The 25,019-nt window shown below is 39.3% G+C and overlaps 1 protein-coding gene across 1 annotated transcript in view; it reads right to left on the bottom strand.

Moving 5' to 3' along the window:
* Positions 1-25,019, bottom strand: part of LOC122797181 (shootin-1-like) — a 1,945,876-nt gene that overhangs the window by 951,959 nt on the left and 968,898 nt on the right. The window contains exon 4 of the mRNA XM_044066002.1: positions 11,810-11,904. Within this exon, the coding sequence (XP_043921937.1) occupies positions 11,810-11,904 (95 nt within the window). The remainder of the gene's footprint in view (positions 1-11,809; positions 11,905-25,019) is intronic.

The following is a 25,019-nucleotide window of genomic DNA, read 5'->3' as shown; positions in this document are numbered from 1 at the left end:
TTACTGCCCAAACAGGCCAGACTCCTAAACTGATGACTCCACCCTCCAGTCGCACCAAGGATCAATACTGACAACAGATCCAGCACTCCCACCCAGTTGACCTACCACAAGAAGGATAGGACTTGTCAGGGAAAGGGGGACTTCAAACACTTTTGGCATCCACCACAAGAAGACTTCAAGCAGGGACCCACTGTCAACAGTTCAAGTTCTGGATTAATTCAATGAAGCCTTTCTCTCCCCTAAAGGAAGAGGTGTTGGGTAAGTGACTCATATTTATCCCTAGTAGTCATAGCAATGCTGTAGATACTATTGTGGATCACAAAATGTTTGTTGGGAAGCTAACCATACTAGTATTTTTTCAGAATATTTAAGCTATAAAACCTTGGTCAATGGATAGGAAATCAGAAATTCACCCTGGGTCTATTCCCCCATGTCTCTGATAGATAGAGGCAGACAGTAATGCCCAAACTAACATACTCCCCTCCCCACCATATAACTTCTAGAAACTTCCTAACAAACAGACCCCACCTTCCAATAAATGCCCATGATACATAACGGCACCACTGGGTTGGCTTCTATGACTAGGTTTATAAAGGCCTTGGTGGTTATTAGCCTAGTATATACCTAAGAACCTATAAGGACAAGGACAGGGTGAACTCTAGGGATGTTCCCCCAGACAACCACTGTGGCAGAAAGTAGAGTGCTTTCTGTCCACCAACCCACCCAGTTCTGGCTGCATTTGAAACCAAATGTGAGGCCAGCATTAGATGGATCTTAACAAGGTCGTTCAGGAGAAGGTACTACAACATGGGGAAAGAATGGATTACAAGCCCTTACCCAACTTACCAAGGATAAGTCAAGAAGAGTTATGAAAGTGGATAAAGGTGGAGGAATACTAGTCACAGACTCCTCGACCTGCTACAACAAAATACTTAATATGCTTAGTAATACTGATTTTTATAGCCCCTCTCAACTGGGTAAAATCAAAACAGCCTATGAGAAAATTTACATTGAACTTCATCTCAATGAGGAAGGTTTAATAAGCAACAGACTCCTGGAATTATTTATGGTCACTTCTCTCAAGCTTCTAAACTTCTTTGCAATTCCCAAACTTCATAAAAACTGACAGGATCCTCCTACTGGCCAGTTGTGACCAGCATAGGTTCCATAACTGAACCTATCTGTACATGCCTGGAAACTGAGATAAAACCCCTAGCAGAAAATAACAGATTCTTTGTGCTCAACTCCCTAGATTTGTTGAGGAAATCAGGACTGTCAATATAAGTAGGGACACCACTCTGGTCACAACTGATGTGGAGGCCCTGTACACAGTGCTTCCATATAATTACTACCCAGGTTTACAATCACATGTGGGGCACCCTGCCTGGGAAGACAGAAGCACTAAGGATGTTACTGCTCTAGAACAACTTCTTTCAATTTGGGACATATTTTCATCAAACCACTGGGACAGCTGTAGCTTCAGCCATGTCCCCCACCTGGCAAACACCACTCTGGGCAAATGCAAAGAGGATCATATCTACAAATCTCCACACTTTTTCAAGATCAGCTACTACCTCCACTCTACTGCTATCTCCATTCTTTGGGAATGTAGACCCTCACAGCTGTAGAATTTTTTCCTGCACTTTGGCAATTCCATATGGTTCCTGAAATGCACCACTCACCATAACCAAGAAAAGGTTAACTTTCTAGACTTAACATCTACAAAGACCTTACCATGGGGAAACTTTGTAACAATTTATAAATAAAGCCCATTAGGGTCAACTAGCTCCTTCATGGCAACAGCATGCATCCGTACATTATCAAAAGGAATGTGATCAAATCCCAAAGGATGCAAATTGCCAGGATCTCCAAAAGCCTCAAAGATTTCACCAAAAACATTATTAATCTAAAAAAGGGCTTCCTAGCTGATGGATAAGGCAACAGATTCATCATTTCCAATCTGGAACCTATCAGGGACTGCAAACAGGCCAATTGCCCTCACCATTCTTGAGCCAGGTGACTGCCAGGACAGGATATTTATTGACAGGTTTAGGGATTTGCAAGAAACGAAATGGGCTAGGACCATGTCCCTAACCTTTACCTTGTACTTTAAGGAGAGCAATAATTGACAACTGGGTGATCCTCATTGAAAGCAGGCAACATAACAACCTACTCTAAACCCATCCAACATTTACATTTAAGACAGCAAAGAGCAGCAGAGACTATGTGGAGAGCAAGGAGATCAAGGAAGACAGTAGGCAAAAAGACACCTTTAGCTGCGGACCCCCCATGTGCAATTACTGACCCTGAAGACCAATGAAACAAGTCAAAATGCCCCAACACAGGCAAAGAATATGACAGTAGGTCACATGGAAACTGCAATATGGAACCACCTGTCTACAGGGCCAGCTGCAAGAAATGTAACAGCTTTTATATCGGAAAGTCTATCAATAAAATCAAAAGGAGGATTGATCAACATCTCTCAGAACACCTCATGGAGCACCAGACCACGAAGGCTTTATGTTCCAAATTCTGGAGAATGTCAGCATGGGTACCCTTTCAAAGGGACAAAAATGACACACTGGAGAAAAAAAAAGTACATTGGCAAATAAAATTGGTAACACATAAAAGACCAGGGGGCTTAACTTGTTCTACTCCATCTGCAGCTAACTTAGCCTGAAGATACTGAACCACAATAATTTCTACTGACATTTACTTGAGGAACATCTTTTAATGGGGAGTGTACTGATGCTTTCAAGAGGCTTATCAGCTGAAGCTTACAGCCAACCCCTAGTAGACAGACATAGAGCATAAAGGAAGCGAACCTTATTCAACCTTCGGACATGGTAGTCCTGGATTTATTCTGGCATAGCCTGAATAATATGGCTAAACTTGAAAGGAAAAAATTCCCCATTTACAAAATGACTTTTGGAGAAATAATCAGTTTGTGTATGTTCAGGTTTCTTTTAAGACTTGCCCTCCACTGGCTGGCACTCACCAATGATTTGTTTTCGGTCACTAACATTATCTATTCCCACACACCCAATCTCCCATAAAAGCAGAGTCACGATAACAGAAAGGCTAAAATGATGTACGATATGGGAGATTTGTTTTTATATTTCTTTATCGGATTTTTACTTTTTATTCTGATATTATATATCTCTATAATTAGGGACAGATCCAATGCAGTTGGCATGAAAGTGCCACAGATCAGTATATGGTCAGACTAAGTATTCAGATCTTTTTACTTCTCTGGAGGTTCCTTGTCTGGATCATATTACATGGAAAAAAATTCTTTAAAGGAAGAAGATGGCCCCTTCTGTGACTGCCATCCAATCCACAGGCATTGGGAAGGCTCATCCTCATCCATCCCCCTTAGCTCTCCAACCAAAAGCAGTTTCCAGCCCATCTCCGCCTGCACCCAAACAGTTTGGCTTGTATAAATATAACTGCACTTGTCTGACAATAGTCACATATACAGCAACTGTCATCTACATCACAATAAAGGAACTAAGATTTTGCAACTTGTATCGAGGCTTCTAGAGATTTTTCCTTCTGTCTGATTTGAGCATGGTCTGCTTTCTAGCACAAATGCACTAAAGTGCTTTATTTCTGACCACCAGTACAACCTTAACACTACACCCATTGGGTAAGAGATATTTCTACTGTACAACAGTGCTTGAAAATATATTTTTTTATTTCACTTGTGGTTTTGTGATTGCTGGCTTCAGAAACCCAAGGTACAACATTCTGCTACTTGACAATACAAGTAATAAGAAAGACTTCTACAAACTTATGACCAGGACTTGGGCATTTTACCATTAAGCTTGAATGTGCATGTAATAATAAAGGAAGAGACTTCTGTGACAGACAAAATGTTCAAGATCTGCATTAAGTAGTGCATAGTAATACACAATGGTAGTTTTATTACAAAATGTACTGATAATTACCCCTTCAAGGGAAATATGTCCCTTTCATCTCTACATAAGTTTCAGTATCAGTATCACATTTTTTTAAAAGGTAACATACAACTGAGGTCTTTTTCAAATGCTAATGTTTACAGCAATATAAAAAAGGAAATGAAAAACAGAGATGATAAGCCTAGTAACTAGGCAGCAACCTGGTAGCACATATTGCAATTTAAAAAGCTACGTTATAATTAATTTCAAATGACTAAACGACATTAGAAGACAACCTTCTCATGCCTACTGAAAGAAAGAAAATGAAAAATTAAAAGTATTTAAAGACAATTTAGCTCAGTAGGTACCCAAAAACACACTAGCAACAACTATAATTATTGGATTCTCAGTCAAATGATTTTTACTTTTTAAGTTTAGATTACATTCATTGTTTGAATTATATATATTCAGATTTTTATTTATTTATATTTGTGAACTGAGAGATCTGAGATTTTCTTTCTTCCTTGAAGGTGCATATATTTTTTGGTGGTTGTGTCTTTAAACTTGGAAGCTATGTACTTTAAATGGAAACAGGCTTCTGACTGCTTAAGAAATTAAATAGTCTGGAAGGGGATGTGTTTCTAACTCCGATGAAATCCCAATGATTAGGGGCCGAAAGCACTTAGTTTCTTAAAGTCTTTACTGTTGGAATCTGGCTTGCCACAACTTCAATTATTTTTTTTTTTTAATTTTAAGTTTATTCTTTCTTAGTTTGACTGAAGTTTAAGCTCAGTATACAACTTTCTATGCAATTCTGATTACATTTGTGACATTACGCTCCAGTGTAATACAGAAAAGTACAGCCATGGAAGAAAACTTAACATAATGGTAGATGTTCATATAGATCACTGTTGCAGCAACCTAAGCTACATGGGTTATATCCTGTCAAGGATATGTCAACCAGCCAGCTTTCAAAGTTTAAGGGCACCTTCCACATACCCTAATCGCTGACAGCTTGAGGAGAACATTATAAAGTCGGTGGGTAGGTTGGCACCAAACCTTCAGAGATTTCTTGCCTCAAAGTAAGTGAGGCTACAGCCCTGCCAACTACATATATGCTAGGACAAAGACAGAGAAAAAGGGAAAAATATCCCACACCCTAATATGAAAGTAGGAGGAAAGGGGGGGGGGTATTCCTACAGTAACAGTGATCTATTCGAACATCTGCTGTTGTGGTAAATATACTTACAAAACTGTATTATTTTCTTCATTGGATCACCGTTGCAGTAACTTGGAAATATGGGTCGAATACCAGATAGTAAGAAGAAAGGAAAGAGGATCAGAGACCATGGGTCCCTGGAGAATACTCCTAGCAAAGACTGCTCTGGCTCTATAGAAAAAGCCTAACTTGTAGTGCTTGGTAAAAGTGTTCACAGATGACCAAGTTGCTACTTCTAGTATATTTCCAGAGTCCACTCTTTTCCTAAAAGCCACAAAAGAAGCCAAAGTCAGGCAAAGTGAACCCAGACCCTGCCTCAGAATGTATTGTTATGGTGCGAGTGACGGAGAGAAAATGCATGAAACATTCATTTAGGAATTTTCTGTTTTTATATTGTCTTACCTTTATAAGAAATAAAAAGTTGACTAGAGTTCCTGAAGGTTTTTATCCTGTCAGCCTAGTACACAAGTTTCTTGTGGACATCCAAACTGTGCAGAATTCCTTCTCCCCAATTTTTGGTTCTGGATAGAAAACACAGAAATACACAACTGGCTCAAAGTAAACTCTACCATCACTTTAGATGGAAAGGAGAAAGGAAGGATTTGTTCTGAAAGTTACACTATCTTTCTAAAATATGAGATAGGGTTGAATCACCATAACAACTGGTTACTCAGACACTCTGTTCTGACTTCTGCAAGAAAAGTAACACTGTTCTCCAAGATAAGAACTTTAAATCAGCCTTATGTGCATGTTCAAAAAGGAAAAAGTGCAAGCTTCTCCAATACAATTCAAATCCCAGAAGGAGATGTCTTCTAGGTGGACAGATAGGTAAAACCCCTTTAAAAACTGACTTGTAAAGGGTAGAAAGGGGGGAGCCAAGAGCAGACAAGCAAAGATGGCCAAGGGATGAATCTCAATAGAGTATGACCACACAAATATTGTAGAACTATAGGCATCTGTGCTCTAGTCTTTTCTTTGGCACCAACCAGAAAATGATTTTTAGTAGCAGGTTTCTTAGCATCCTATAATACTTGCTGCATGTCCTCTGAAAACAGGTGCCTAAAAGGTACTAAAATTCTATCATCCAGGCAGTGAGGTGTAAACTTGAATGTTGGAGTATATCAAACACCCCTTAGTCCTGTGTGAGCAAGCTCATCTTGTGAAAAAGCTTGTGTTAATTGCAGTTGGTCAATTTGAGGAAAGAGGGAGAATCATTGTTGCTTAGGCCAAAATAAGAATTACTAGTATCATCCTTGGAGAGCACTTCAGAATCTTTAAAAGAACACTGGCTATCACTGGAATGGGTGGAAAAGCATACAGGAACATCCCTGTCCAAGAGAATGAAAACACACTGTCTTCCAGGCTTTTGTGCAAGCAGATCCAATTTCCCCCCAGTTGGATCAATTCACGTAAAAAATCTTGGGTGCAACTTCCAGTCTTGGGGGGGTCTGTCCTTGTCCCTGCTCAACTTGTCTGCTATAATATTCTGCTCTGCTGGAAAGTAAGCAAGGTTAGATTGTGTTGAGTTAATAGTTCCCAGACTACCATTGATAGTCTGCTAAGGGGTATGACCTGGTTTCCCGTACTTGTGCATGTACTATATGGTGTGTTGTCTCAGATTACTACTAGAGGGCCTAGAATACAAATATGGTTTAGAGATTTGAGAGCATTTTTACAATCAGCATTTTATGCTTTAAATTGTCCTGTTTGATCAACAGGCCCTGAATTTTCAAACCTTTGGATATAGAAAAGACTGAACTCCTTAAAAATTGGAATGTGATAAGCATCTTTTAAGCTCAGAGTTACCAAAAAACTGAGAGGAAGCAAACACTATGAACTGTGGGATTTTGATGTGAAGGGTTGAGAGAGAAAGGTCTAGGGCAGGCCTTCCAAGTTCCTTCTTTCTTTAGCACCAAACATATTTGCGAATAAAATGTATTCCCCATTTATCACTTGCACCCTTTTTGAAACATTTTCAGAACCCAAGCATCTGATGTTATCCAATGCCACAGACAGAAGCATGGACTTAAGACTATGAGACAGTTTTACTGAGATGCCAAGGAATGGAGAGGGGAAACATGACGGCATATAGTCAGTTTACTTTTTTTAGATTATGTCTGCTTTGTCTTGCAGACACTGTTTATGCTGATCCCTATAAAACCTGAATCGGAAGAAAAGTTTGTTATATTTTGGCATGGAGTGTTGAAAAATGTGAGCAACTCCCTTCAATTAACTTTGCCTTTCATACAATGTTTTCAAGGCCTCAGCAAAAGAAGTGCCAAATAACACCTCTTACCCACAGAAGCATTTGGGAGCTTAGCTTTGATATCCTCTGGTAAATTCTGGGAATGTAATTAAGCAAATCTTAACATAAATGACCCAGTAGCAACTGTTCTCAAAACAGCATCACCAGTGTTATAATAACATTTTAAAGTGTGTGTGCTTACCTGGAACACAAGGAATGCTAAAGAATTCAGTTGTGTCTTATTCTCTGAAGGGAGATCAGAAATTAATTTTCCCATGTTGTTGATGAGACAACCAGAAACTTAGATATATAAGCCTGGCAATTCACTACTCTGAAGGCCAAGGTGGTGGCAGTATAAACTTTCTTCCCAAACCTATCAATTTTACCTTCTCAATCAAAAGAAGATTTGAAGAAAAAAAAAAAGAAATATAATTTGGCTGCCAGGAAAGGATCCTTTAAAGCTGGCAATACACGACGGACAGCTGCAGGTTGAGGAAATCCCAGCAGTAACAAATTACAGTATCTTTGCTGGGATTCTGGTATTTTGTTCCCAATAAGATAACTCCAATTTTGGCAATTGTATTACAAAAAGATAACTCTTCAGGTAAGGAATATGAAGGAAAAACTAAGTCAGACTCCCCATTCTGTGGGATAGAAACTAATACAGTCCAACTCTAATTCCTGTCCCTCACAAGGAGAGAGAGGATCGGAATCTGAGACACAGGAAAACATTTTCCTTTTTCTTTGTAGGAAGACTCAGAATTGCAAAGAACTTTAAGCAAAACCTAGCAAATCAAATCATCTGTCTGGCTAAGTGGCATATGCCTAAATTTCTGTTAACTTTTACCTTGGAGACCCTCCAGAAAAAGAGTATCCAAAAGATAGGTCCTTTCCCTTGGAATCAAGCTCCTCGGAGTGACTTCATGAAGAACCAGCATCTGCTTCTTGAAGGCCCTACCAAAAAACTCAATCCAAATTCTGGACCTTTGCCTGGGATTCAGGCTCCTTAAAGCAGCTTTGTAAAAGAACGATGTTGCACTCTCCACCAGTGATGACAAGAATGTCTATCCCTTTCTCAAAGTGGATGTACCCATCTCTTGGGTCTTAGCCATTTCACAAGGAGCAACATCAGCAGGACTGAGAGATAAATCGATAAGCAGAGGAAACCAAAATGGCCACAGCAGAGATACTCATTAGTAGCTGAGGTGAAGAGGAAGCTGGCTTCTAGACCAAAGCTTCCTTTACAACTTTTTTCTTCTTACAGAAGAGGGAGAAGAATTGACACTCCAGAAGCAAGGTATACATTTCTACTGAGAAAAGTGTCTGACAAGAAGTTGGTGGAGCCTATTTAAGTCTGTCCTAAATCCTGGCTAAAATTTTAAATTCTGAAGTAAAAATTTTCAGTGATGGCCACTAAAGACACTGGCCTCTGGCAATAAGTTTTGATGGAAAAGATTAATTTTTTTTCATAAACATTAATACAATGGAAGATATTCCCCAATGGGGTATTTATCTGCCAAGCCTTGAAGAAGAGCTAACTTACAGTCGATCACAAGAACATACTTTGACGGCAAGAAAGTTCTGAAAGTTTGGCATCTTAACGACTGACTTTATACATCTCTCTGTGAGCTGTTCAGTAGTTAGGGTGCACAGAAGGTTCCATTAAGCTTTTGAAACAGGCTAATTGTCATATCCTAGGCAAGACTGAACCCACATAGCTTAGGCTACTGCAACCATGATCTAATTCTAAACATCAATGGATGCACACATTTTCTCAAAACGGTAAATAATGGGACAGGCTCCTATCTCTGCAAGACACAAACTTACCCTTATTTTAGACAGGCCTTTGTAATTTACAAAATCCATAAACTGTTATCAGTAACATTCTTAACAATAGGGCCCCCATATGGAAAGCAGAACATTTGCAAGGTGCAGTAAACATGCTTTCTATAAGTATCAGACACATGCAAAAGCTAACAACTTCAGAAGTTAACCTGAAGCTTCTGAAATACAGTACTGTAACGTTATACTCTATGCAAGAATCTACACTTTATCGATACATATTATTTGCATGGATTCTCTAAATAACAACGTTGAGCCTTTTTTACCAGAACTTAGTTACACAAATGACCCACAAATTTGTCTAGCTACATTTAATGAGAGCTGTCTACCATAATGGAAAGAGGTTACCCTCCATTCTTTGAAATGTCATTGCTATTATGCATAAATAAAATAAAATGAATAAAAAATAAGACCTAGTGCAAGTAAGAACAGTCTGTACTGTCAGTTGGTTCACTTTAAAATACTGAACTGTGAAGCAGTAAGGAGAGCATCAAGTTGTCTTTAAACTCGATCAAAATGATTGGCTGTCACTGACTACATGCTGGCAATGAAAGCTATAAGTGAAAAGCAAATTCAAAGCATAGCAAATAGCCAGTTCTTCACAACTCAGACAGAAAAAATACATTTGATGACTGAGTTTTATTATGGGATAAATAGTCAATATAAAAAAAAACCTTTGTATAACATCCTGTACTACAAGATTACTTTTTTGTAACATAATAAAAAAGAACAAAATACATGCACAGCAAGAAATGAATCTAGTTCAAGTGTTTCAACCATAAACTTAGGTGTTAAAAAGCATTTTACTTCTTTCCCTTTCATATATTCCACCAGACACGAAAACACCATTATTATTTTGAATGTTGCTTTAGCATTTGTCTACAATTTATACAGTACCTGCTGTGGGGAGGTGAGGAAAGATGAGGCAAAGGGTACACTTATTTCCAGTGCAAAACATCCTTCAGTAAAGAAGATTTTTATTGGAACTTTTTACCTCACCATTTGCAAACCATCAGTTCCTTTCTTGGGCACCTGTATACATTCTGCTTCATCAGGGTGAGAGCGGGCCAAAATTTAGGCAGCCTTCAGGGGGTTTCTTTTTTCTTTTTTGTCTCTAATTCAACAGCACATGCTTAGTAACATGTTTAGGGCTTGACATGGAATGGGGGTCAGTGAGGGATGGCATTCACTTTTGCAGTTGACATAGTCCTCAAGACTGCCCTGCTGTCCTAGAATCCAGTGCTCCTCTGTAGTCTTCAGTCTCTACCTTTGACTCTACCAAAGAACCGTGCACTCCTGGCACATGCCCCAAGACCCTTCCCCTAAAGACAGGCAAGCCAGCAATGCAGAGTCACTCCTCCTGTTCCCAGGCCAGCTCCAAGAGGTTCCCAAAATGATAAATGCCTTACTACAAACCCAGTCACCTGAGTTCAGTTATTTATCTATGCCAATGTAGCAGCATCTACAGTTATCTAGCGATGCCAATGGAGGTGGCAGCATCTATTTCCTTCTAGGCAGACACCATCATAAATGCCAGTACTACTAATGTTGCATCTCCATGCCATGCTGAAGAATGTCCTTGTATTTACTCTCAGTGCTTTTCCTCATCACCTGTAGCACATAACTGCTTATAACTGAAACTGTCCCCCCTCCACCAAAAGTCAGGATAGCTGTCAGTGGCCAATACATCATACTACAAATAATCCATACTACTTCTTGGATCTAGGTCATCAGTATGGGAGGGCAGAGCTCAAATGCTCCTTCAAAAAGTCACCAAAATACAGAATTACATTAATCCATGCAAGACACACACACACACACACACACACACACACACACACACACACACACACACACACACACACACACACACACACACACAAAGTACCTATATTTATTTGAGGCTGTGAATACTTTACAATGGCTACTGACTACAGCCCATGTGACCAGAGTTCAATAAGTGGTTCAGGCTCTTATAGTAGCTGGTGGTGGTGGGGATTATTGTGTGCAAATCCTGGGGGAGGGGGGGGGGGAGTGCAGCCTACTGTGCAATGATAAAAACCCTCAAAGGAGAGGTAGTGATGCAAATGCATGGCATTCATGGGGGGTGCTTAAGGCCACCAAACCACTACATGTACTATAGCCTTGAGTTCGGGCGCAAGAAAGTGTGGTCTTTCAAAGGGAAAGTTGCTTAGGTTCTGTAGTGGTATGGCTCGCACATCCCCTTGCCCAGGACTAGGAAAACAACACTACAAACTAGAATGCTAGCAGGGGCATAAGCAACACTCAGACTTAGCTGCCTGAATGAAGGCCCCAGCAGAAGGCTCTCATATCTGACTACAGTACTGGGGCCCCTCTAGTACTGGAGAGCACATAGGCTTGAAGGTCCAAAGATATAAAATATTTTTTCTATACAGTTTTTGCTTTTGTAACAGTTACAAATGATCTCAAACTTGTAAAGTGTATGAACTGCAAACCTTTGCATGTCTTTAAATGCATTCTACAAGAAATACAAATCACTTCAAGGCACAGTAATGAAACTGCATGACAGGAAAGAATCAGGTTATGGTGAAACACAAGAAAATGTCAAGCATTATTATTTACATTTGATGCAACTGCTTCAGCATTTTCACGACAAGTCTTCTCAATTTCAAGGTGGTTCTGAATCACAACAACTTCTTCGACGACCAGCTGGGAAACTACAAAAAAAAAAAAGGAAAAAGAAAGAAATGAATAATGTAAAATAAATTATTATACTGGTCTGATTAGCTGAAATCAACACAATGTAAAATTCTGAATCACTTTGTTAGACTATACAGAGATTTTGTTTGCAGTGTCACATTAAAAATTCGATGTCCAACACCTACAGCAAAATGATCTAATTCAACCTGAAACTGACAAGTAGCCTTCCAAAACTAACAGCATTCTATACTGACTGCAGTCATACTCCAGTTAAGAAACATTCTTCCAAACCAACCTGATCTTCAGAGGGGAAAACTTGGGACGGCAGCTAGTGAATAATAAAAAGAAAACTGTACAACAAGGTCTGGACCTGCATGTGAAAAAAAAGATGTAAAATTCTGCATCAGAGACTAAATAAACTGACAAGCTGAATGAAAATATTCCTTAAGTGTAACATTGTATAGCACCTCATGGGCAATCCTCATTAAGCTTACAGGAGAAAAATGCAATGAAATTTGCCCAGAGGGTTTCAATAAACAAGACAGTAGTTCTGTAGTACTGTTCTATTCGAAAAAGTGCAAAGTCTTATTAGAAGTGTGAAAGGTTCCATTTGTCCTAAATTTCTACCAACAGTCTGGAAGAAAGTGAAAAACAAGCAATGAAAGTGGATAAAACAATCACTGAGAAGTTTCCTAGGAGTTGTATCGCACAGACATAAAAGTTAGCTGTATTGCACAAATAATGCACCAGTGTCTTTGATAAGGTTTACAGATCTCGATTCCAAGATTTATTTCATCTTGAAATAATTTGTACAACCTTATCTAAGAATCCGTTTCATTCTTTGTGAAATATAGCTATTCTGATCTCTGTGCAATTTAACTCCTAGAAACATTCTCCAAAATTATTTTACCCGCTTTCATCAACTCTACTTGAAGCCACACCTAGTGACTTGTTTGCTGAAAGTGCGATGCTGTAAAAGTATTGATGTTACTGTGATTATGCCACTGATCAAATGATGTTCCCATGAAAGCTTCTTTTGAGAGGCACTGCATGTCCAGAGAGAACATTAAGTATTGCTTTGAATAGTCTTCCTCTGTGTTCATATCCTGTAGTTGGAAGGGAATTAAACTGGGGCAATCACAAACTCCAACAGTATGTGTCAGATAAAATAAAGCTTTTCTCTCAATTGCTGACAGTTCTGAAAACCTACATGTCTAGTAACAGAAAATGAATGCAATGTTTTGAACTCAACAATGTTCTGTGCAAAATGCAGAAAGTAAAAATGAATGAAAGAGCCAACCTTTCAAAAAAAACCCCACTAAGACACAAAGAGCAGTTAGCAGATTAACTCGTGCCAAATGAAAAATCACGTTGCACTTGCAGACCACATTTAACTGCACTATGAAATGACTAAATACTGGAAAATAAAAAGCTGATGTGACAAGCAAGTACATTTTGAGGAATGGTACAGACTTAAATTCAAAATACAGATGACAAAGTTAGAAAAGTATCCATTTTAAGAGGTTTAGCCATCTCTTAAATATCTAGATGGAAAATTCATTTGGTAGAAAGCATCTGTGCCATGATTAATAAGGGTCCAATAAATGCTATTACTAAAAATAAATTCAGCTGAATCAGAATTCATCTAGTCATCCTCACTGAATCCTTTGGTAGGTGAAAACTACCAGGAGCGGCGGAGTCCTGCCTTCTTTCAGTATGATGAAGCAGACATATTTTTAATACATGTCTGACTTCTACTCTATTCTGAGGATCGTTGCCTAACTGACACAGTTTTTTGCAGAAAGTTTGGTCAAGCACTTTACTGCAGTTACACACTGCTGTTCACTCAAGTCTTCTGATGGCCACTGGAAACAAGTAAATTCTGCTTGCTGCCTCAGAGAATACACCATTAATACTGCTAGCCTTTGGAACATGCAGTTTAAAAAATGTATGTCCTCAAAAACTGCTCATTTAAACTCAGTTTCAATTTCTACAACTTAAATTCTCTTAATTATATCTAAAGACATACAGGCATCTTTGACAATTAGATTGGCTTGGTTTAATTGAGGTTACAGAGTAACAACTTTTAATTAAGTCTTTAACAGCAGTTCATGAAGATTTGACTGAACAAGACTGAAGCACACCCAAACGGACTCATTTAGCTTGTAATTTAATATTATACTTCAGAATGTAGATTCAGACATTATGTTACTCTCTGCTCCACTATCAAGCTTAAACACAGCAGATTTGCCATTTATTCAGTTTTGCTGACCAGTCTTCATTTACATTCATACTCTGACTTTATTGCTTTGCGACCTTTGCTTATAAGTTTACATTTCAGCATACTCACTGAAGTCCTTTCTACAGTGCTCATAAGTATTTCAGATTTCACATCATTACTGTTTTTTAACATATTAACGTCCTGTTTTTTACTGTCTTGTACTAAAGCACATTTTGCATAGTAGCCAACTGTGCTGCACATCCTACAGACTCTGTTTCTATTACTAAATCCCATCAGCGACAGGGTATTTTGCAGCCACTTGTAGTTCTGCCAATTATTTTATTTTCATTATTTCTACGAACTTTTTTTTGCTTTGTTTTACCTCTATTTTCAGTTTTCATTGTCAATTTTGCACATGCACATGCTACCAGTTAATGATTTTAGCTGAATGTTTGCCAGTTCGCTTCCACTATATTTTAAAGTGCTAGGTTTGGATGTCTATTCAATTATTTATTTTCTTTGTTAACTGGAGTGGAACACTGATCCATCTGACCTTTTTCGTGTTCTGCCCAGGGCTACAATAGATCAAGTAAACAACAACAGCAGTGTTCTTACAAGAACAGTGTACCTGAATCACAAAATGTTATCAAAATAGATAGCACTGTGACAATAGGAGGTACTGCCAGCACAGCTATCTGGAATTTTGTAAATAATTATGTCACTTGTGAATATCAAACTGATTTATATAAGATGCTGGTGTTACATATGTATTAGAACTGTATGTCATGTGTATATCAAACTGATTTGTACAGATGTTTGTGTTGAAAAGGTACTTGTAAAGTGCTTGCGTTTCAAATGTATCCACAGTTTGCCCTGCTGGAGAGAACAGAAAAGTACATGCACTTTATAGGCTAGGCCATAAAGATGCTATCTCACAGGTTTCAATGCAGCCAGAGACAGAAAGTCTGTACTAGGAAACTTTCTGCATTGTCCTTGGGGTGAACTAAATACTACTCTGGAAGTGTGGAGGTATGCAATTGTTTCATGACTTGCAGCACCTACCACAGATCTGAGCAAAAGCCCTTGTTTGTGTATTTTTGCAGGTAGGTGCCAAGTCCTACCAGTTTACAGCAATGAGGGTTTGCATTGGAACTAGAAGTCAGATGACCAGAAGTGATGTCATTCTGTAAGCTATCTCAGAAGTAATATTTTACATATTATTTTGGGAAGTCTCTTAGTGAGGCAGAGTATTCTGTATTCTGTCTTGGGCCTGACAAAAGAACCATTCACTAGATCATCTGCCTTGCTCTATTCATAGGAAGTTACTAGGCTATTGGCCCTGAGGCCATTACAAGCCTAGCCAAGAATTTAGCCCATGTTCTAACAAGTCAGCAACTGATGCCCCTTGTCAGGCAGGGACACAGGTGGAATCCCAGAAGTTGATTTTCTGTTCCCCATCCAGTTATCCAGGTTGCACTTAAGTGTTAATGAGGTACTTGGCTTGATGTGGAGAGGAAGTCTATTCCACAGAAGGGGAAGTCCCTGGGACACAAATCTGTCCCGCCAACAAGTTCTATTGATGTCACAGATCAGGTTGAGGTTGCACGTGTGGGTTACTCGAAGGGAGCTCGACTTGTGGATATGCAACAGTCACATCAAGGCAGGGTCTGAGATTGCTTTGAATGCCAGACAGAGGTCACCTCTGAGGAGTCTGCATGAGACTGAGTAGAGGGGCAAAGCCTTTAGCCTGACTGTATAGGGTAGATGTTTGAGGCCCTGGATTCTCCTGGTAAAGAACCTCTGTGGTCTCTTCAGCTGCTGCACGTACTTAGTGAGGTACATGCTGAAAGGGGCACTGTACTCAATAATGGGTCTTATAAGGAAAGAATACAGGGATGTTATGACCACCTTGTCCCTGGATGAGATACCCTTACTAATGAAAACCAAAACAAGAACCAGAAAATCAAGGAGAAGACTTCTCCTCAAATTTTGGCTTCTTGTTTTGGTTTAAGTTTGCAGTTTGAGCCTTACTAATGAGGTGGGCCATGTAGAAAGCTTTCAGTACAATGGAGGCAATACGGTGGTCAAAAGTCAGTTTGCTATCAACCTGGGTGCCCAAGTCCCTCATGACTGACTGTATGCTTAGGACTTTATGAATGTAATTAAATTAAATTAATTAATTAATTAATTAGTTAATTAGTTAATTAATTAATTAATTAATATGATAATTTGTGGAGAGATCACTCTCTCCAAAGAGGATGATGATTTTTTTTTTTTGGCATTCAGTTTGAGGCCATGTTTCTGGCACCAGTCATTTGTTTGAGTGAGACCCTCTTGGAGGATGTCCATATCACTAGAGGAACTGATGGCAAAGCCCAGCTTGCAGTCATCTGCAAACTTGGTCAGCCATAGCCCCCTAATTTCGGCCTGCACCTCAGAAAAGTATATCCCAAACAACAGAGGCCCCAAGACCAATCCCTGAGGTACACCGCTCACTACGGGTCTACTGCTTGACGTGGCTGACTCTGTTTTGACTAGGTGGGTTCTATCAGTGAGCCAGTTTGATACCCATGTGGTAACATATGGATTGATGCCTAGTTTGGAGAGTTTATCTATTATACCCAAGTGGGGAATAGTATCAAAGGCTTTGGCAAAGTGAAGGTAGGCGCTGTGCACTGTCTTCCCCTCATCCATTTCTTTGGTGACGGTCTCAAAAAAGTCGACCAAATTTAGCAGGCATGACCTCCTCTTGACAAAACCAAACTGTGTGGGGTCAAGTGTTTGGAGGTTGCCAATGTCCTTGTTAATAAGTTCCATGATAATCCACTCCATGGCCTTGCAGATCAGGCTAGTTAGGCTGATGGGTCTATAATTTCCTGGATTGGTGGACACTCCGCCTTTGTGCAAAAGGATGACAGTGGCAGTCTTCCACTCAGCTGGGACAAAGCTGGTACTCAGGCTTTGGCTGAATAGAGTGGCTAATAGTGCTGCAAGTTCCTGCCTAAGTTCATGTAGGATGTTGCCTGGGATGTTATCGGATCTCATGGAGGCTGTATTTTTCCCTTTATGAGGGCAGTGATGACTTGCTCCCTAGAGATAAGGGGGGGGCAGATGCGGAGGATGCCCTGATTTACTAATGGGGAATAGAAAGGTAAAGTTTTCACAGAACCAGTCTGTCAACAGGTTGGCTATATCTATAGCGTTTGTGTATGTGGTGTCCTTGACTACCAGTTCTGAGCAGATCTGAGTACTTCTTTTAGACTGTGGCATTATATCAAGAAGGCTTTATGATTGTTTTTCGTAGCTGTGGCCAGTTTAGACTCGAAGTCTGCTTTGGAGGATTTCAGTAGTGCTTTTATTTACTTGTTCAGACTAAGGAAAGATTGCTTCCAATCAGGCACCTACTACTTCCTGGTCCTGGACAGCAATTTTTTTTCCTTTTATTACAGAGTTTATTTATTGTAGATGGCCACCAGACAGGATTACTCTTCCTTGAGAAGGATGCTTTTGTCCTGCTGGGTAATCCTGATTCCATGCAGCTATATAAATGCTCATATAGTACTTTGGTGTAGGTTTGGACATATGTGTCAGTTCATATGGACAGGGCGGGGGCAATAAAGCTATTTATACCTTCCCTCAGTAGGCTGCAATCAGCTTTGGAGAACTTTGTCGGGGAAGATGGTGACTTTGAAAGTGACCTCTTTGTGGTCGGATCTTATGAGAGAGGATGACACTGTAGGGATGCTGCAGTGCTTACTCAAGTTGGTTAATACCAAGTCCAAGATATTTTCACCTCTTCTGGGGGTGGCAACCAGCTGACATAAGGCATTTGCATTGGCAAAATCAAGGAATCTCTAGGCATTTGTGTTTTGGCATGAGTAGTTCTTCCAATCTATTGTTGGACAGTTAAAGTCACCCAGAATCAGGGTAAAGGGTTGAATCTTGATAGATTCGAAGAGGTCCAGATAGGTGGAGTGGACATCTTGAGTCAAAGTTGAGGGCATGTAGCTAGCTATGATTTCAATAGAGGTCTAGTCAATGGTTAACTGCACCTGGAGTGTCTCCCGTGTGTCACAGTTTGACCAGCCTGGAGGTGTATATGTCTTTTATATATATATTGCAACTCCACATTCTTTTGCTTTGGTGCCCATGGTTTGGGGTCTGAATGCATGATAAGATGAGTAACCTGGTATGGCTGGGGTTTTCTCCGCAGCTTTGAACCAGGTTTCTGTGACTGCACAAATGTCAGCATCTTCCAGGGTTAAGAATGGTTTTAAGTAAGTTATCAGGGAACAGTATAATTCTCTTAGATTTAGTCAGGAATATAGTGAAGCCTACTTTAGAGATTGCTTTCTTTATTTGTCTGAGCCTGCCCTTCAATATTGTTTTAAGTATTTCCTATGGTTTTGAACTCTGATGCCACTGAATATATATACTCAGTATTTTCATGTACTTTTATTATTTATTATTAAATATATTTAAACCTTTCATTGTGGCTGATCTTTGCAGAGATATTTAAGTTTTGAGAGTACTTGCATATTTACTTGGTGACACTGTGAGGGCCACTGCTAATAGCCTTGCTCTTGGTCAAACTGCCATTTGTATTAGTATTAATATTATATAGTAAAATTGGACACCCTTTGTTAAGGGCCTTAAAGCAGCTGTCAAGGGGTTCTGGTGGCAGTGATTGTCATGAAAGGAGATAACTGCCAGCACAGCTATCTGGAATTTTGTAAATAATTCTATATCATATGTGAATATCAACATAATGTATATAAGAAGCTTGTGTTACAAATGTATTACAACTGTATGTCATGTGTATATCAAAACTGGTCTGTACAGACGTGAGTTAAAGACATATTTTATAAAGTGCTTCTGCTTAAAATGTAACCACAGTGTGCCCTACTGGAATAGAACTGAAATGTACATGCATTACTGTAACTCTAAATGTATATATTGTAACAGTGGAAACAGGAATACAGGAGGTTAATTTCAGAAAAAATTGCTGAAATTAAATTACTTTATGGCTACACAATAAAATATGGTATCTTTCAGTTTTCAATGAGCAAGAGAGACAGAGTCTGTGCTGAGAAGTTTTTTGTATTGTCTTTAGGGTGAAACAATCACTAGTTTTGAAATATGGAGGAATGCAATTGTCTTATGACTTTAAATCAAAAGGTGCTTCAACAAAGTATTAGTTTAAGGGTGAGCACACTTATGCAACCAGCTTATTGTACGTTTTTTATTTTTTATATTTTTCCCCCAACAGATTTGTTTGTTTTTCAAATAAGTTGTACAGGTTATAGGTCACATTAAAGGTGGGAACATTTTTAAATGATTTACTGTGGTCTAACTTTTTATATCACAAAAACTGGCATTTTAACAGGTGGTGTGTACACTTTTTATATCCCCTGAATGTATAAATGCTACATTGTTAAGACTTGTAATATTTAACCTGCATCCCTGGCGTACTTTATGTATAAATGCTACACTGTTAAACCTTATACTTGCATCTCAAGCTATTCTGTTGTACAAGTGCCACATGGATATCTCATCAAGATTGTTTTTGCAAGATCATTGCATTTGATAATGTAATACCTGTTCCTCAGGCTATTTCTGTCAATGAGTGCGGTATTATTAATGCAGGAGATACACCGATTGCTAGTATTAAGCACTGGCCCATTTTTATTTATTTTGTACTCCTTTATAGCGTTGCTAAGGCGCTCTGAGTGGCTTTTAGTTAACCGCCTCTCAGGACAAGACCTTTCACAGAATACCTATATACAACATTTGGCTGTTATCTCTCCTGCATGTGCAGCTCTCCTAATGCACTGTTAAACTGTGTTTGCTGGTTTTTACTCGCAGAGAGGAGCTCATTTACTGTGATGATGCAGCATATCCACATAGCTGGTTTACAGGCTATAGAACCTACACTTGTGTACTGCTAATGTTGTGAAATATATATTGCTGCTTATATACACACGTACTTCATGTTTACATCCCTTTGTAGATGCTTTGCAACCTTTCAACTGTTGTACATGTCTGTATTAATAATGTAGCTGGTTGGTTTACTGTTTTCTAATAACCTTTCTCTCCCTGTCTCTTTTTCAGTTCAATTGTCACTCATGCTTACCTGTTTCTGCACAATATCTCCCTCCCTCAATCTGAATCTGCTACATGAGGACTTCACTGTGAGACAGTTTTGTGTGGGAAACTAAATATCACATAATCTGCAAGTGACTGCTCCCTCCTAGCTCATAGCATAAGTGCTGTGAACAAGGAAACCTTTACATTCTCCTAGCTCACAGCATAGGTGCTCTGTATAAGGAAACCTTTACATTCTATTTAAGTGCAAGGAAGCTGTTACTTTGTACTTATGTGCAGCACTCCTTCATTAATGTATTTAACTTAACTGCTCCTTACATTGGCGCACACACAGCCAGGGTCCTAACTCATTAGTCTCCCATCTAAAGCTACTTTTACTGTTGTCACATTTCCACCAACTTGACAGCCTCCCTGTTAAAGCTTTCTTCTACTGTTCTTCCATTCCCTATCTAACCCATCTGCTTCCCAAAGTACTCATACCTAGTGCATAGGGCTGCAGAATATCAGTTCATTATTCTGCCAGCTCTCATTGAGCCTACTGGTGTTACTTTGTTTCTACTTGCCATTTACATAACTTTGTATTACATCAAGATGGTTGCAGTGGGGACACCTTCAAGTAGTTAAACCTGCAACCTCTGGAACCTACCTTATTTACAGCTCTTTTTTCTTTCCTGATTGTTATCTTTTCACGCCATGTGTGTGATTTGGTTCTACCTGCTCTGTTCGCTCTTGCTGCAGTTGGGCTCACTCTGCTCCCCTACCCTATCCACATTCCCACTCACCCCCACTTCAATTACTTTTATTCTCACCTTAGCTCCACCCCCTCATCAGCTCCCATCCAATCACTACCCACTCCACACTTTTCCATTAAAATTTAGAATTCCCACTAGCCAGTCCTACTACCTCCACTTACACATAGCTTCCTTCTCCACCCTCTCTAATTATCAGACTTTGTCTATTACTCCTCATCTGCTAACCTATAATCTGTACACCACCATAACCTACAACACAATGCCACTTAGATATACGCTAACACCCTCAGCCTCCTGTTACCTTTAACCCTCCTACAACAATTTAACATCTGCCACAAACCCACCTCCACCATCTCCACTCATAGTTTATCCCTCAGTACCTACTATGACATCTCACCTAACCTGTACCCAACAGACAACATTCTCTGCCTTAAACTAAATTCCTCCCTCTAAATGGTAAATTTATTTAATACCATTTTACCTATCCAAACCATAGCTTACGAAAAAAAGCTAGAACTCACTACTGTCCTACATAAACTCTCTAAACTAACCCTATGCAGAGATATCCATTTAAATCCTGGTCCCCCACCACTTCTCCTAACTTACACAGCTCCTACAAATCCTTAAATACAACTACAATTAACCTACAAAGCATTCAAAACAAAGTCCTTGAGTTCCATGTCTGTTTAGCACATAGCAAGCCCAACATTATTGCTATGAAAACATGGCTAAAACCATATATTAAAAACTCAGAATTCCTTCCCCCTGGTTTTGCATGCTTGCGCTCAGGTAGGCCATGCAAAAAGGTGGTGGAGTAGCACTGATCTATCCTAACACCTTCAATAAAGTCTCATACAACTCATATATACCAAACTTCTCTACTGCAGAAGTCCTAATTACCTTCCTAAAAATAAATGAATACAAAAACCTCTGTATCATTGTCCTAAACAGTCCCCTGGGCAATAATATCCCCATATTAGAGGATATCCTAGCTTGGACATCCAGCAACATAACCACAGAAACAATAATTCTTGGGGATGTTAACATTAATTGGTTAAACTTCTCACAGCAGCACTCCCCCTCTAGCATAAATCTATTTAACTCCAGCCAGCTAATCACTGATATTACTAGACCCAACAAAAATTACCCCAATAAAAACTCCACAGAAGGAACTCTCCCAAACAGCATCAGTAACCTGCCTTTATAATATGTAATACCACAACAGCATTACACATATATCTATATAAAAACACTAGAAACCTATCCAGTTTTTGCTCCACATCCTTTAGCAATATTTTAAACAGCATTAACTGGTATCCTCTAAAAACTCTTCCTCTAGATGAAGCAGTTGAATTTTTCAACTTTACATTCCTAAACATCTTAAAAAGGCTAGCACCCCCCCCCCCTGCCAACTAAAATGAGTAAAATCTAATCATGCCCCATGACTCACTAGAGCTACTAAATAGAACATGGCCACCAGGGACAAAGCTTGGAAGCTTTGGAAGAAACACAAAAAAACTCTGATTTCATAACCTACAAACACCTCCGCAATTAAGTAAAGTGTCTAATTATCAAGGATAAAAAATAATACTACCAGTCTTTAAAAAAACAACACAAAAACTCCAAAGCACTTTTGGAGCACAATAAGCAGCCTTCTGCACTCAGGATATAACAGTAACTCCTGTCCCAATCCAGACAAAAATCCCACTGAAATAGCCACCCTCTTCAACACATATTTCATGAACACCATAACCAATCTCACTGACAACTTCCCTCATAATCATCCCAATCCATCAGACCAAACTACAAATGCCCCCCCCCCCCACTTACATAAATTCTCTCTAGCACCTAGCCGTACTGCCACAGTAAAAAAAAAACTACTCAAATTAAAACCATGCACTAATGCCCATGACAATCTGCCCTGAGAATTCCTTCAAACACCAGCAAACTCGTAGCATATCCTGTTGGCCTACCTCTCAATAGGTCCATTCAAGAGTCTTGTGTTCCCAACATTTGGGAAAAAAGCATTTATCATTCACTGCACAAAGGCGGAAACAACACTGATATCTCCAACTTCTGTCCCACTGCTATTCTGTCCCCTATCTCAAAGATCCTTGAAAAATGTATCCACAAACAATTTCTTAATTATCTACATGGCAATAACCTACTATCAGTAACTCAGCATGGTTTCAGACCCAGACATAGCACCGCTACAGCTACAATATCCTTCTGTGACTCTGTTAATTGAGCTCGAGATGCCGGGAATCTTGTCTCCTCTCTATTTCTAGACCTTTCCAAAGGCTTTGATACTATATCCCCACCCTCTTTTCCTTAGAAAACCCTCCAACTTACGAATGTCTCCTTCTACCCTTCTCTGGTTTTCCAACTACCTCACAGACAAGCAAGAAGCTATTAAATGGCAACACTGACTCTCTCTCCATTCCTCAACACCACTACTGGTGCTCCCCAAGGATCCATCCTAGGGCCTCTGTTATTCAGCATTTTCATCAATGACTTCCACTCTAATCTCTCTCAAGGCACAGTCATCCAGTACGCAGATGATTCTACTAGCATTTGCAATGTCAATTCTCCACCTAAACTCCTAAAACTTACCCAGTCAGCTCTCACCTCCACTGAAATATAGATGACTAACAACCACCTTGCCCTAAACCCTTAAAAAAAAAATAAATAAAAGTTATTCACCCCCAAAAAGACCTCTGTTACAAACAAAAACTCTTTCTCTATATTCTCCCAAAATAACACTGCTATTAAGGTTATCACACACACTAAACTTCTATGAGTCACCATAGATTAACATCTAACGTTAGACTTGCATATTCACAACAATATTAAAAAAGTTCACCAGAAATTGGGCATGCTATACCGTCACAAAACATTCCTCAATTACTCCTCAAAACTAGCACTTGCTTCTTCCTTCCTGCTCCCATTTCTTCTTTATGGCGCTCCCCTTTTTACTAACATACAGGCCAATCTTAAATCCAACCTTGACTCTTGGTATAACAAAATTGCAAAATTTGTCACTAACGGACAAAATTCATCTCACCACTGTGCCTCTCTTCGCATACTAAACCGGCTAGAACTTCCCTATCATCTCACATATGTACAACTAACAGTTGCCCACAAATTAATATTCCGTCCTGCCCACTGCCCTGCCCTTTCTTCTCTATTTACACTTTACCACCCTAATAGACCCCCTCTGCTCTGAGAATCAAATGGTTCTGCAGATTAACAAATCCAACCACTCCATTGGTCAAATGCTACACCTCCTTCTCTGCTGCTACAGTATGGAATTCTCTTCCCACCATCACTCAGATCCACCAGCAATGCATCTCTCTTCAAAAATCTTTAAAACAGCATCTATCCTCCCACTGGCTATGCTCATGTGCTAGTTCCTCACACTTTATAACTTGACTTTATTCTGTCTCCCACCCCCACTTCCACTTTTTCTTTCTCCATCCTACCTACCTCTTTAAACCTACCTTATCTCCTGATTATTAATATTTTGCTGTAATTATGTATACATGTAGAATAAGTAAATGGACTTATGTAAAACTGCATTGCCTCATTGTCTTGTTACTTTGTTCAAGACTTAGTTCATTGTCAGTTCTTCTTGTATTTTCCAGATTTGTGTTTTTGTATAAATCACTGTGGAGCATTTCTCCCTCAGCCTCCACTGACAATGGGCAATTTTTGGCCCAGTGGACCGTCCCGGTAAACACATGCAAATAAATAAATAAATTGTTTTGTTCTTTTATTTATTATTAAATATGTTTAAACCTTTCACTGTGGCTGATCTGTGCAGAGATATTAAGTTTTGAAAGTACTTGAATATTTATTTGGTGACACTGTGTGGGCCACCCCTAGCAGGCTTGCTCTTGGTCAAACTATTTGCATTAATATTATATAGCAAGACTGGTCACCCTTTGTTAAGGGCCTTAAAGTCACTAATAAGGAGTTGACTGGTGGCAGTGGTAACTACCTTATAGTCTGGGCAGAAGGGAGCATAGCTAGTAAACCTGTGCCAGCCTTTCTC

This window comes from Protopterus annectens, chromosome 3.part0, assembly GCF_019279795.1.
Source record: "Protopterus annectens isolate FY-2018-M chromosome 3.part0, PAN1.0, whole genome shotgun sequence".
Classification (NCBI taxonomy): domain Eukaryota; kingdom Metazoa; phylum Chordata; order Ceratodontiformes; family Protopteridae; genus Protopterus; species Protopterus annectens.
The sequence above is the reverse complement of the archived record's forward strand: the minus strand, read 5'-3'. Positions and strand labels throughout refer to the sequence as shown.